We start from the raw sequence: 15,526 nt of genomic DNA on the forward strand, positions 1-15,526 counted from the left end.
AAGGAGCAATGGTCATCTAATACCATCATCTGTGTGTACTTCTTTGGGATTTCAAAACAAGACTTTACAAATTACAACCCAGAGCCCTCTGTCAATTAATTCTATCATAACATCTGACATTATGGAGGGCAGAGCTAAGAATTCATGGTATTTAAAAAACAAAACAAAACAAAAAAAACCTGAATGCAACATGAAGGTGGCTCAGGAACAGGGTAAAATGCTAGCTCAGGGTAAGTCAGCACAGAACTCAAGAATACTTAGAAACTTACCTTATGAGAAATCCTCACAGCCAGAATAGATGTTGAAGAAAGTAAACATTTTATCCAACTTTATTATTCAGGGAATAAAAGTAATTTACTAAATTTTTTTTTTGTAATGAATTTTTCTTTACATTGGAATAGGCAGTTTGTAAAGATGTTTTCTGTGTCATTAAAACATGAGCTGGCACTTTGGGAGGCCAAGGTGGGTTGATGGCCTGAGCTCAGGAGTTCGAGACCACCCAGGGCAACATGGTGAAACCCCGTCTCCACTAAAAATAAATAAATAAATAAACAAACCGGGTATGGTGGCACGCACCTGTAGTCTCAGCTACTTGGGAGGCTGATGCAGGAGAACTGCTTGAGCCCCAGAGGCAAAGGTTGCAGTGAGCTGAGATCACGCCACTGCACTCCAGCTTGGGCTACAGAGTGAGACTCTGTCTCAAAACAAAAAACAAAAACAAAAACAAAACAAAACAAACAAAACATGACCTGGAAGGAAAATACGAATTAAACACTTGCCACCAAAATTTGGATGAAAATACATAATATTCTTAGAATTTTTTTTTAGCAGAAACAATATGGCATTAGTTCAAAGATATACATTAGATCCCTTTGAATCAATGTTATGTCATGAAAAGTAGAAAAGCACAAAGGAGATAATCTCTTAAATTCAGTGCTTTTAGATTAAGACTCTTTTTAAAAAGTGAAATTAATTATTGTGTTTCTGAGAGAAATCAACACCAGTGTGTGTGTACATTGCCCAAATATTACCTGACTGGAGTTGTGTTCTTTTCCACCCAGTTAGAAGAAATTCTTTCTGGACTAAAGTAGTATATGTTTTTGAATCGCTTTGAAATAGTGATTAACTTTACACAGAGGGGAAACTCAGCCAACTTTAAGACGGCAAAGCTGTAGCAGTCATGACAGTCTTGTCATATTAAATACATTTATATGACCTGAAAAGCAGAGACGTCTTGGCATGTATCTGGGGTCATCTGGGTATTCTGGCTAGAATGGTCCAAACTTAGATAAGAAAATCTCACACAATCGAAGTGATCTGATGGTTCTTTGACATAAAAATACTGACTATATCTCATTCCAGGAGCACAATGAAAACATAATGCCTAAGAAAATGAAGACTTTGTATCTAAAACATGACTTGTTTGGTAAATAACATTAGAAAAAAATATTTTATAAAACCACTTTTCCTAAAAAGACAGACTGACCATGGGTTCTGACTAAAAGCTCAAGGTTCAAATTCAACATTAATTATACTCTATGAAATTTCCAATGTTAGGCAGAGACTAGGATCATTAACTAGAACAATTCTACAAAGGGCAATATTGCTCTGGTGGGATGGTTAATTCTGCAGAATGGCATTTTATTTAACAGACAGCATGGACTTCATACATATCCATTATCAGTGCCTTGAAAACCAAACAACTTTAAAAGTTAGCAGCAGTTTCTGCAAGTACAAAAATACACATTTATTACATAACATATGGTAGTAAAATTTGTCAAGATATATTATACAAACTCAAAGCATTTTAGATAAAGCATCAGTCTAATATATTATAGATTGATGGAGTATAATAAAATGACATATAGTCTGTCTTCAAATCATACAATATAATACTTTACAGTAATATTAACAAACTATTCACATTAAGAATTACAGGAGTATCTAAGGGAACACAGATAGTAGGAATGGTTATTAAAAAACCTCAGCAACTATTTTCTTCGATGCTTCAAACTGGGTGAATGATTTTTTTACCTGCTAATATGAAAAAGAAAAAGGCAATTTCTTCCAGAAAGACACTCCAAGCCATAAGAGCTTCATTCACATCTTGCAGTTCTGACAGTAGTATGCCTAAGGGAAAGGGGAGTCCCTGCTGACTTTATATATTATACCAAAAAAGATGCATATGGCCACTTAGGAGTCTTAATATGTGGGACTGGTTAGTTATAAAGTGAAATCGACTTCACATGTGTGACTGAGATGGCCAGTGTCATGAAGTAGCTCTTTGGATGCAGAGTTCTTAAAGATCATTGTAATGGTTAGCACAAACAGGGCCATGTCCCCACGAGGTAGGTAGCACCTATAGCTAATACTGAAATAACTTCTTCTATCTTAGAGAAAACATTTTTTCCCTATAACTGAAAATGCAACCTTTAGAACAAAAAAGAAAGAACATTTGATATGACCATTTTCTGGCTGATTGATAAGACAAATAATTTGGAATAAGCTAGCTTGTGAGAGAAAGATCCATCTGGTGGTGAACTAAAGAGAATGGGCTCAGAGCAACTTCTTATAGGTAAGTAGTTAATGTGAAAGAAGATGCACATCCATTTTCAGTGCCGTCCCTGCATACTAGTTGGCAAGGCCTGATAATCTATTCCTAGGTGATGAGATGTACTGCTGTAAACTTTAAGTCAAAAAAGTGGAGAAAGGTCCATGGATATAAAATAAATCAATTAGGGTATAAGCCATGAAACATTTGGAGCAAAAATACGAAACAACGTCTGGAAGTAAAACCCAAAGCAAATGGCTGTCTGAGAAGGCCTGGTGGCCACTTTGTTGGGTATTCTATTGTGGGACTCCTTATAATCTGCCACCCTCTATATTGCTCTCTCAATTGCCAAACTATAAAAATCAGAAAAGGGATGATTTATGTTTTTTCTGGCTGACTATAACCTAAGAGGCAGGACTGTGCAGAAACATTTCAGCAAAGTGATGCCATGGTTTGATCACGTTAACAGCATTCGTGTAATTGAGAAAGGACTGTTGTTGTGGTCTTTTCCCGCACACTGAGAGTGAATGCTGTCAGGAGGTCACCTTCTAAATAGAGAAAGTTGCTTTTCTGAAGAATGTTTCTAGCCAGAGACACCTTTGAAAAGGGTACTGACATGAGCAGCCATTTTCTTCTTTCTCCTCACAACTCTGTTTCCTGAAGCCTTTGCAAAGCACTTCAACACTAATGAAAAAACAAATTGACAAATACAACCAACAAAACTGATTATCATGGTACCCATGGCTTTTGAGTCACTCTGTTTTTCTCCACTCTAGCTGTAGCAATGGCCTGGTTCCTGGAATGATTCTGTAAGGACACATGATTAGTAAGATCCCACAAAAATGGCCACTGGCTTGGATTTAGGGAAAGGTTTTACATGATGTTCTTCATTACTGGACACACTTAATGCTTTGATTAGTGGCATTTTTCTTGCCTACTTATTAAAAACATTCCATGGAATGTAGATGGTTTCTCTGTACCCTTCCCCTCTCTCCTCAGGCCCCTATTCCTCATTCATGATATCTTGGTCTTCTCAGGACACCAATCTCACAGACTGTTCCCATAAGTGGTTCCTCTACAGAAGATGCTTTCGCTAGCCCTCTGTTAGTATCTCTAAAACCACATGACAGGACCAATCCCAACCTTTAATAAGAAAAAGCCTCCTAAACACTTAGGTGACAAAAGTTTTAGCATAAAGTTATTTGTCAAGTAGTCTCAATAAAGAGAATTATTTCATTGTCCTAAGTATTAGCAATGATAATCCTTATGCTACCTCTCCCAGGTATCTTATACAAAGTGGTCACAATAATTATTGTCTATTATTATTAACCCAGTTCCTGTTCTTGTGGACATCAGATTCTTATTATGGTTAAATGTCTTTGGTTAAATACCTGTCCTCAATGTCGCAGACCACTGTAGGCCCTGAGTCTGGGCTGGTCACATCCTCTAGAGTCCAAGAGCTGGCTGAGGCTCTTTCCCAAGGGAGAGAACCAGAAGAGCTCTGACTACCAGGCTCTATTTCCTCATGTGACTTCATACACAGCTTGAGTCTGCTCTCCACCAGGCTGAATGGAGAGCTACAGTGTCTCTCTGAGTCCTGGAAGGGAGAAGAACTACAACTTTGGGCTGACTGCATGGGGGCCAGTCCTTCAGCTGCCCTTAAGGGCAAGTCTTTTTGTTCCTCTTGCAGTGAGTTGGCTTCTGGAACACCAGAAGCATGTAGGGGTGGCTCTAGGGGTCCTTTTGGAGAATCTGTTTTCTTTTCCTCTGGTCTGGCTGCCTTTGCTTTCTTTTTGAGGGACCAGTTTTTCAAACTGGCCACACCATTTCTCAACCATGTGCTGGGATGAAGAGTTACAGAATGCATTTGTGAATGCCACTCCATGGTGTCCTTCTTTGTATAGGCTGGGCGGCTGCAAGCCTGCCCTGATGAGGGACCGGGCATTCCAGAAACATGGCTGGCATTGCTAAAGTCAGGAGAAAGCTCTTCCCGTTTTCTCTGAGCCTGAAAAGTACAATCTATTGGAGAGGAAGTCTCAGTGGGTGTAAACACAGAGTGTTCAGAAATCTGAGAAAAAGCACTGTCTTGGGAGCTTACTGATGAGCCAGATGGGGAAGTGCCTGGGGAGGATAAGCTGGAATAGCTGGTCCTTGGGCAAAGGTTTAATTTTGGGGGTAGAACCTTCTCAGTGTTTTGGTTTGTGGCACTACTCTTGCCCACCTCAATCCCCATGACTAAACTCTGATTAATAAGCTTCTGCCCCTCCATTTGCAAAGACTTATGCCGTTTGAGATAATCCTCCTCTCCATGCAAGAGACCAGCTTCACAGCTGGTTTTATGTTGTTTCTTTGAATAAATTCCCCTGAGATAGGTCAGCTTGCGGTTCTGGTCTTCTATGTTGGGCTCTGAGCAGCGCCGGTGTGTCCTTGGACCCTTGAGGGCATCTGCTGTGTGTGGTGGGGAGTATCCAGATGTATCCACATCAAAGGGCTGGTTCTTGGAATGATCCTGTGAGGACACAGGACTATAAGACGCCACAGAAATGGCCACTGGCTTGGACTTAGGGAAAAGTTTCATATGATTTCCTTCACTACCAGACAAGCTTTTCTTCTTAGTGTTTTGAGTAGTGGGATTTTTCTTGCTGACATCAGTGCCTGTGACTAAACTCTGTTTAAAACATGTCTTTCCCTCTTCCTGGAGGGGTTGATTCTGCTTCAGATAGTCTTCATCTTTTTGAGAAAGAATTGTATCACAGCTGGACTTGCGTAGCTTTTTCTGATAAAACTCCCTGAGGTAGGAAAGCTTTGAATCCAGATAGTCGATGCTGGGCTCTGAGCAACGCCGGTGTCGCCTCAGGCTTTTTGCAGCATTTGCTGCAGCTGTGGACAGGTAGCTGGGTGTGCACATGGCAGACGGGGCCCTGGCATGATCCCGCAGTGGGATCTTTGTGTACACTAAAATGTTCACTGGCTTGGATTGAAGAGGCCGTTTCATTTGAACATCTTCATCTTTAGAATGGGCCAAGTCAAAGTCACTTAGGGTTAAAAGGCCTTCCACCTCGGGCTGGTCAAGATCATAGTCACTGAGGGTTAAGACAGAGTCCATGCTTCTGCTCCCCTGGCCAAGTTTCTTTACCAAGTCACTGCATGGTGCATCAACATCCTCATTTAGCTCATTTTCCAAGCTGTCATAGGAGGAGTCATTCAGTTGAAAGCAAGAAATATCTGTCAAAAAAATTAAACCATAATTAGCATGTTTACTTACCACAAATATACTTATGCTTCCTTAAGAACAAACTATAGTGCTTAGCTGAATTCTCTTTTCATGTGGAGTGTGCAAATTCCTGCTCTCAAGAAAGAATCTTTCACAATCTCAATTGTTAGTGAAGAATAAAAATAAAATTACGGGGGTATAGGAGATTTATATCAGTTCCTGACGAATGGGCTTTCCTTAAAATTTTCTTAAGGCAATGAACATGTCATATGACCAAGAAATGGTGAAACATATGAAGGAATTAATGCTTTCATAGTATAAGTATATCCAGATTCTGAGTGAGACTCTGCCTTCTAACAGGTTGCTGGTGGTTACACATACTTAACGCTAGTCTTGGGGAAACCATTTACTAACTCTAACAATGTCCTTTTACAAAGTTCTTTAATACCCATTACCTTATTTAATCTTTACAACAACCAGAAAAGTTAGACATTATTTTTATCCACATTTTAGAGATAAAGACAATGATGTTCACTGGCATAGAATAACCAGCCAAAGATAACATATCTAGTAATTGATGGCACAGGGATTCAGGTTCTGAAGGCAGCTGTATGTCTTCGAAGTCAATGTTCCCCCACCCTCCCAGCCAAATGATGCTAGTTGTTTCAAACTGTTTCATAGCACACTAGAATTCTGAGGTGCCTGAGGGACCAGTATGAGGAAGGAGAGGACTAAAAACAAACAAACAAACAAACAAAACCACTCATGCCTCCACTACCTCTGGGCTTTCTACACCAGTTTCGCCCACAGCAGTTCTGTTATACATACTAGGGTTATTCATAAAAAGCCCATCAAAAACCATCATACCACAGCATGCTGCCACTAACTTATTGAAGGCTGGAACCTAATCTTTATATAGTTCTTAATCCCACTACACTGTTAGCACATGCTAACCTATTGGCAGGCCATCTAAGGAAGGATCAAAAGCCCTGGGCCCCACTGACCTGGATCAGAGGCTCCCTTCACTTCAGCTGCTGTGGACTCCAGGAAAACCCCTATCCCAGTATGTTTACAAACATGTGTGTGTTTCTCACAAAAACCAATCCAATTATTCAAAATACCTGAGGCATTCTCTCTAGTGTCACATCTCACTGAAACCTCTCTGAAGAGGGAAGTGATTTCTTCTCCAAATATCCTAAGGCAATTCTCAATCAGAAATTGTATAAGCAGAGAAACCTGTAAGAAAAAGGACAAATGAAGTATTACTTTTCATATTACATGTTTATAAATCACATTTCATATATAAATCCTGATTTTAACAACAAAAAGCACATGTACCCACAGAAAACTTCATATCTGCTTTAAAAGTACATTAAACAGTTTCCCCTAAAAAACTATAATACTTTTAAAAGTACTTTGGGCATAGAAATGTAATCGGTGGACTAAAGTTATTATTTGTAGCCTTGCCTTAATGTTAACGTTTTATACCAATGGCTCTGTTTGTAAAACTGGGTAAAGAAATATACTTTGTTATTAAAATTTATAAAGCATCATTAGACAAAGACTTATAAAAACCATTTATTGTGTAAAGGGCAGGCTGTCATAAACTTGGGAAGAGGGCTCATCTGTGAGTGCACTGTGAAGGAGAAAGACAGCTAGGAAGAAAACTTGTGTTCCTGACTAGTCTCTACCCAAGCATTTGGCTGACAGGTCTATCCATGTACTGCCACCTTCTGCTAGGCTCCCTAACAAGAGGTGCTTGTGGGGAAAGGTAAGAGTTTATTAGGGAGCTTTGTGACTCCATTGAGAGGTACTGGAACCTTTCTGAAGTTTCCTTGCCCCAGTAGCTGAAGCCAAGGGGCAGGAGAAATGTTAAGAGCAAGGGAACTGATATCCCCACACCCCTTATTAACTGCCCGGGACTACAGGAGTGTGATTTCAAATAACTACTGTAATATCACCGACTCCATTTTATTTCTAGATGAGGACACTGTAGGTCAATGTAACTTTGCCCAAGACTATACATCTGGCAAGGGGGTAGAGCTGAGAATGAAAGCTTGGCTGTCCTAACTCCAAAGTCCTTTTTTTTTTTTTTCATTTTAAAAATCATATCAGCTGCTTTCTCACTTTATGGTTTTAGTCATAGTGTTTAGCCTCCTTAAAGGGAAAAGAGAAGTAACCCATCTGCTATCATTTCCTACTTAACAAATCACTTTCCTAAAGTTATTTAAGAAATCATCTTTTAGAATACCCCAAATTTCAGTTTCAAAATGGGGACTCAGTCTCCCAGGGCATAAAAATGAAAAACTTCATTACCTTTTTTGTAAATTCGTTTTCTAGTTCTGGGCGGGAGGAAGTAGGAGGCCAAAGAATACTTGGAGCGACACACACAGCTAAATTAAATGCAGTCATCTGATTGGATGAGGAATGTTGCTCAATGTTGTGTAACACCCCAAAAAGATACCTTAGGAGAACAACATTGGCTCTCGGAAGCTGGTCTAATAGCCTAAAGACAGAAAAATTACTCTTTAAGCAAGACATTTCATTTAAAAACTTGTAAAGACAAGCAACTCTCACTTTGGATGGGGAAGAGGGCAAATCAAGAACATAGTTCAGATATGCAAGAGTTTCAGTTAACATGGTACCATACAAAGTGAGGACTGCCTGGACAGAAAGAAAAAATAGGCATTGGGAATTTATTTTTTGTTTTTTTTAATATTGTCTTCACATCTCAATGAAAATGTAAAATAATGCAGAAAAATGTTTCATTCAAAAAAATGCTACCTGAAATATTTCCCTGAAACTAGCATAATGCAAACTTAGGCCAATCCTGTAACATTTCAGAATATTTTCAACCAAAAACGACAAAAAGCTTTTTGATAAAATTAAACAGTAATTTATAAAATGCTCCTTTATTTCCAAGTAGCAGCACAGCAATGCTGTCTCATGGTAAGAACCCAAACCTTAGCTATCAAGACGTCCAGGTCCATTTTGAGAGCTTATGCTCTGCTCCACCAGCTTCCAAGGTCAATTTTGTCCTAAATCTGTTTCATCGTATCACTTTCACATATAAGTTGCTTATAGTAGTATATTTTCTACTGTTCTCATGTTGTAATTGATAAGGAATTTTTAAATGATCAGTCACCAAAAATGACTACTATTATCCAAAAAAACTACAAATACACTGATATTCATGACTCTTTTTTTTTTTCAATAGAAACTTGCAACCTAGGGAAAACAAGATAGTCTGACTGCTGCTTGCACAAATAACAGGGAGGCCTTTCTTCAGTACAATAGACCAACAATGAGCATAGTTTTTGTAAGGGTAAGTTATGAAGGACTTTGAAATAGAACAAAAGATTACTGGGTGTATTCAATGGAAAATAAGGCATCTGGCATAAGCGTTTGGGTTTTCTGCTTCTATAGGGCCCTAAGATTTTTCACAATAAGAGGTATTTTACAACTCTGTGTAAGTTGTAAACAACTGATAGCAGAGCATCTAATACTTGTCTAAATATGTGAAAATTCCTGTCTGGTGGAGAGACAACTGATTTATCTGCACCCCTGCCCTGACAGAAAAGGTCAGTTTTGTTTGTATTTATTTGCAAATTCACTTTAGCATTTCTGATTCATATATATATGAATATGTATATGATTATGAATATATGAATATATATGAATGTATATATGATTTCAACTTTGAAATCTCCTTTGAACTGGTTAACATCTTACTAGTTCCCTCATAAATGATTTAAACAAAATATTTCACGTGTTCATATTTGCATGAGAGTCATAATTTTACCTTTTTCCAAAAAAAATCATTTAACAGCTTATAGGATATATAGTGTTTTAGACAATTAGCAACAAAGTTTAGAATTTGATGCTCACTATCTGAATGGTTTACGCCAAACTATAATGGAAGTGGAGGTGGTGTTTTGTTAAACGGCCTTGGTTTCTGGTGTCTTCAGCAGCTGTACTATGTTCTACTGGTGAAAGATGTAGATAGTTCATATATGAAAGTTGCTTAAGAAAAAAAACCAACTGTACTAAACAAGCAAATACAAGTAAATAATATTGAGATTCTTGAGTATTCACAGAAGTAGAAATATTGCTTTTTGTTAAGGGACGTTTCTTTCCTATTCTCTTATAATGCAGGAAACATTCAGGAATGGGGTAGTGAGTTCTACCAGCAATTTCCCTTTGCATGAGTAGAGACAGCACATCCTTTATGATCAGATGTACTTTGCAACTCTGCTTTTCCTTTCCACTTTTCAAGGACTTAACTGTGCCTTTGCTGTGCTTCCACAACACTCTCCAAATCTCCCCCCTAGCACTGATTGTACTGCATTGTAATTCTTGATTTTTCTATCTACCTTACCAGGCTGTGAGTTCTGTGAGAAGACAGAATAGCTCATTTTCTCTGTATGACTTCAGTTGGTGAATGCAATATATGATGAGTTGTCTGGTTAAATATTTACAAAAATTAAGATCATAAACTGAAGACTGGGCCTATAGTACTAGCTAGTGGACTAATGGATTTCAGCTCCCATCAGATTCAGGTATATGGAAGGTATACAGTGTTCAAGTATTACAATGTTCAACTATAAGATTAAGGAGGAAAACAATGACAAACTAGCATAAATCTATTTCTAAACTGGTCCACATGGATATGACTTTGATAGCTGTCATTATTTTAATAAATAATCTTATAAAATATTTTAAAAGTATATTTGAGACATGACCAAATTAGAATAATTACCTTTGAACCGTATTTATTTTCTCTTCATCATTTCCTTGATCCATTACAGAGACCCAGTGATCATAGAGATCTGATGAAAAAATACTTCCTGGAATATTTCGCAGAAAATCCTTAAATAGATTGAAAAACAAATATTTCAAATCATTATCCTCATGCCAAACATGTATTAGAGAAAGTAGAAGACATTTTGTTGAAAAGTTCCCTTAAGTACTCTCTTCTGTGAACTACACAGCTCTGCACCAACTCTCCACTGACTTGGGGACACAGAAACATGTACTTTGATTTTCTTACAGCAAAAATCATTGGGATAACTGGAGTCTTCATTATTGTGGGAAAATAAAGGACAACCCATTTGGCTGAAACTTCCTGTTTGCATACATTTTAGTGAACTAGTATGACATAAGAAGGTCTGGCAGTAAACCATCCTAAATTCCTTTCCTCTGTCCCTTAGACGGCTAGTTTGAGGAAATGCACCAAGGTATCTATGAGGTTCATTGTCTGATAGTCATTAATTCAATCATTCTATGTGCATTTATTCATATGTGCCAAGCACTATTTAAGTTGCTGGGGATAGAGAAGTGAATAAAACAAAGTATCTGTTACCTTAGAACTTTATATTCCAGTGGTATTAGTGCACAGTTGCATAAAGAGGTACTTAAGGTTTCTCCCTGTATTCCCTGTAGAAAGGTTCTCATATATTTGGGGAGAGAGAGCATTTCAGGTGATGGCTGGGTTCTAGAAACTTGGGCAGCACACCCATGCCTGATGTACACTAAATAACATGTCCACAGGATATTATCCTTTTCTAGGAGACCCTATTCTGCTGAGATCACTGGCAGGGCTGAGTGTGGTAAGGCTGAACTATGACACAAACAGCAAATGACCAAGGATGTTTGTTGTTTAGCTTTTGTTGTTTGGTTTTTGTTTACAAAAAACTTAAAAATAACAAAATTTGGTTCTTGTCCTGGTCCTACAGAGTTGACTCTAGGCCAACTGTCTCTCTTGCTTTTGCTGTGGCATTACCAAGGTCAAGCTTACAGTCTGATCTCCACCTTAGTAAACTTTAGCCAGAGTAAACTCAATATCGTGTTTAAGCACCATACACATGGTTGGCTACCCTCTTGCAATTCCCTGCTTACAACATGAGGACAGGTGAAAGTCAGCAATTGGGCAATTTTAACTCTTGCTAAATCAAATCAATAATTTTACCTATGTGCCTTATTGAAGGCAACACACACCTTGTTACTTAGATATCATGTTTATAACAGTAATATAGAAGCTGTGATAACTTATTGCTACAATTAGCTGATTGTGTGGGCATCTTCCCCACTTGCTTATGAGCTCCTCCAGGGTAGGGACAGACCCTTACCTTCTTTGTACATGTCAATGCCAAGCACAGTCCTAGTCATAGTAGAGGTCATTAGTGAACTACTGCTATATTGCATATGGCCAAATATTAATGGGAGCCAAGAGAAGGCCAATCAACTGTAACTGAGATTTTAAGATAATCTGAAAAGCCTCTTTGTAGTCATGTCACTTTATTACCATCCTTTTTTTTTTTTTTTAGAATGTTTAACAAGAAGGAAGATTGACTAATTCAAAGTCTTCTTCTGTTCTATTATATCTTCTAGCAGAAATGTACTTGCATACTTGTGATTCAGGTATATCATTACAAAAGTTACCTCTTTTTGGGTAAAGTGATTTAATTTTCATAATTCCAAACTAATTTTAGCTGCTGTACCCACTTTAGAAGTTAGATTTAGAAGAGGCAAAATTTGTTATTTCAAAATGTGGTAGGGACAATAGCTCTCTTTTTAAATCTCCGTGGAAAACATACTTATGATCTGTCTTGAAGAAAAACATCATTAACATCTTAAACCTACACTTGAAAGATAATAACTCGTAACATCTCAATGAACTCTCCCACAGCTGGAATAACAAGTTACGAAATACAACCATCATCACAGCTGAGAAGGATGTGAGAGCCGATTCTGAACTGCAATCACCAGCTCACAGCACTTAACTGAATGTCTCCTCTCCTCCAAAAGCAGAGCCAAGGCCATCAGCAGAACCCCCAAATTCATTTGAGATGAGATACTGCAGGATTAAATATGAACTCTTCCTCAAAGGTTTGATGGATCAAAGTTATAGTGTCTTAAGCAATTTTCATCCAATTATAGTTTGAAGAGTTAAGCTTTAACTTAAACTTATATTTAAGCAAAACCAGCATAAGTGAAAAATTAAAGGAAAATGTAAGTACCACTTCAAAACAGATTTAAAAACAAGAAACAAAACAAAAGCTTAAAAACTTTTGCTAAAAATTATCTCCCTTTCTGCAAGCACTTGGAAGAAAAGGGGGTAAAACATACGATAAAATGCTAATTACTTGGAACACATTTAACCAGATTTTTCAATCAGTTGGATCATTTTTTGCCTTTTGGTTATTTTTGGACAAATATTTCTACAATTTGAAACATAATTTAACTCTTCTAGAACCATGCTTCTTTGCAATAGCATCAACAGTTTAGCACAAAATTTTAAGAAGTGTAATGCTATGAAGAACAGCACAGTAAGAATTTTTTTTTTTTTCTGCAGACATTCTTGGTTGTTTAAAGAAAATTGTTTTAAAACACAAGCTTGGCAGGCCGAGGCAGGCGGATCATGAGGTCAGGAGATTGAGACCATCCTGGCTAACACAGTGAAACCCCGTCTCTACTAAAAATACAAAAAAATTAGTTGGGTATGGTGGTGGGCGCCTGTAGTCCCAGCTACTCTGGAGGCTGAGGCAGGATAATGGCGTGAACACGGGAGGCAGAGCTTGCAGTGAGCTGAGATCACACCACTGCACTCCAGCCTGCGTGACAGAGCGAGATTCCGTCTGAAAAAACAAACAAAAAACCCCAAAAAACACAAGCTTTACCTTTGTAAATTAAGAGATATATAAAAAAAATTTTATCATGCATAAAAAACCTTGGCATATATATCTGGCTACATATTTTTACATATGTGTATATGTAAAATACGTATTCATATTTTTAGTGTGTTCCAGGACTGAAGAGTAATCATAAACCCTGTGCAAAACAGATGAGATGACCTTAGCTTCAACCCTCCAGTTCTCTTGCATGATATTTAATTGCAAAAATCTATAGCAGGGTTTAAGAGCAGATATGGCTTATTTACCAAGAAACATCTGATTGTATATAAAGTCATGAAGTAACATTCTATAAGCACCTGGGCACTTAGCTGGAGTAGGGGTATGCAAGAATCTTCTTCACCATATTTTCCTTAACTTGGTTTTCATGTTTCAGCCTGAGATACAGGCTGGGGCCTTGTCTCGACCCCTAGCTCTGGTGCATTCTAATTCTTTGGGACGTGGGAGCCTGACACAGGTCTGCAGAAGATACTGCTAAGGTCAAAAGCTCTGCTTAAAGCTCATTTTGACTGTAGGTGTTTCCAAAAATGTAGAGCATTTCCAAGAATGTGGGGGCAGAAAACATTTCAGAACTCTGTATCTCTGTAACTATGGACGTGACAAGTAACAATGGGTAAAGTGTAAGAACCATAAAGAATGCCAAGTGTGGTAAAAGTGAAAGAAAACTTAGATGCTGAAGTCGTTCCTACTCCACTTTTAAAGTAAAAGGCATTAGGTCTGGTGCGGTGGCTCATGCCTATTATCCCAGCCCTCTGGGAGGCTGAGGCGGGCGAATGACCTGAGGTCAGGAATTAGAGACCAGCCTGGCTAACATGGTGAAACCCCGTCTCTAGTAAAAAAACAAAAATTAGCTGGACGTGGTAGTGCACGCTTGTAATCCCAACTACTCGGGAGGCTGAGGCAGGAGAATCACTTGAACCCGGGAGGTGGAGGTTGCAGTAAGCTGAGATCATGCCACTGCACTCCAGCCTGGGTGACAGACTGAGACCTCATCTCAAAAAAAAAAAAAAAAAAAAAAAAAAGGTAAAAGGCATTAGGGGACAAGGGAAGGCATGATGATTATGAAAATAAATAGAATTTTCAGTGATTTCAGCAATTTTTTATTTCAATTGTGAGGCAAATGTTTATTATGGCAAACTTCTTTACCTATTTTCAAACATTTAATGTTTATATTTGAAAACTGCTTTCATTAAGAACGTAGTGAGATAGTGAGGACATCATAAGCAGGATGTCTCTTTTGGTATACGTGTGTTTTTTGATTTTTTAAACTTAAAATTTTTATTTTTTACATGGAGTGGCAGAAGTAAAGATGAGATCAGTGTGGGATAAAAAATTTAAAAAGCATATTTGATATGTTATATCATCAGTGGTAGCTTTTAAAGTCCAATGTTGACTTTGTGAAATGTTTTTTAAACACTTTTTAGTGTAAAAATTATGTTAAATCTATTATGGGTCTTTGCAGATAGAAATAATGTTCATAATGAAAAAGTAAAACACCCTTTTCTTTCTCTAGAGCTACACCATGGGGTGGATAAAGGGAGGACTTTTCTTACCTTTAAGACAGATGCTATCACAAAAATAGATTCACAGTCTAGGTGTACTTCAACTCCAGAATTCAATTTCTCTTTTAGTTCTCTGCAGGATTTCACATTGGCCGATTGCCGGAAGATACCTTTGGTGAGCGGTCCTTTTTGATTAAGAAAGAAAAGCATATCCTATGGGGAAGCAAAGGAAAATAAACAAAATGATACTTCACACACACAAATAAGGCAATGTATATACTTGCCCTCTTTGGATGCCAGAGGCTAGGGTGTGCTAGGGTAAAAGCACTGAAGGATTGGAGCTAAATAAATGGCTGGAAAAATTAAAGTCACCTTTTTGGAGAGTGGAAGGGTGGTTACCAGGGGCTGGGCGTGGTGGTGAGGTTGAGGAGATGTTGGTCAAAGGATATAAAATTTCAGTTAGGAGGAATAAGGTCACCTGATCTATTATATAACATTATCATTATAGTTAATAATGCACTGTATTCCTAAAAATTGCTCAGAGAGAGTTTTAAGTGTTCTCTAATTT

General features: G+C 38.0%; 1 protein-coding gene across 2 annotated transcripts in view; it reads right to left on the bottom strand.

Moving 5' to 3' along the window:
• Positions 1-1,614: 1,614 nt before the first annotated feature.
• The window catches only part of ARHGAP20 (Rho GTPase activating protein 20), a 123,068-nt gene continuing 109,156 nt past the window's right edge, over positions 1,615-15,526 (bottom strand). For both annotated transcript variants that reach the window (XM_050757658.1, XM_050757659.1), the window contains exons 11-15: positions 15,010-15,171; positions 10,525-10,634; positions 8,082-8,271; positions 6,887-7,001; positions 1,615-5,776 (exon numbers count right to left, since the gene is read on the bottom strand). In XM_050757658.1, coding sequence (XP_050613615.1) covers positions 3,921-5,776; positions 6,887-7,001; positions 8,082-8,271; positions 10,525-10,634; positions 15,010-15,171 — 2,433 coding nt within the window. In that variant the 3' untranslated portion in view covers positions 1,615-3,920. The remainder of the gene's footprint in view (positions 5,777-6,886; positions 7,002-8,081; positions 8,272-10,524; positions 10,635-15,009; positions 15,172-15,526) is intronic.

Source organism: Macaca thibetana, chromosome 14, assembly GCF_024542745.1.
Source record: "Macaca thibetana thibetana isolate TM-01 chromosome 14, ASM2454274v1, whole genome shotgun sequence".
Classification (NCBI taxonomy): Eukaryota; Metazoa; Chordata; class Mammalia; order Primates; family Cercopithecidae; genus Macaca; species Macaca thibetana.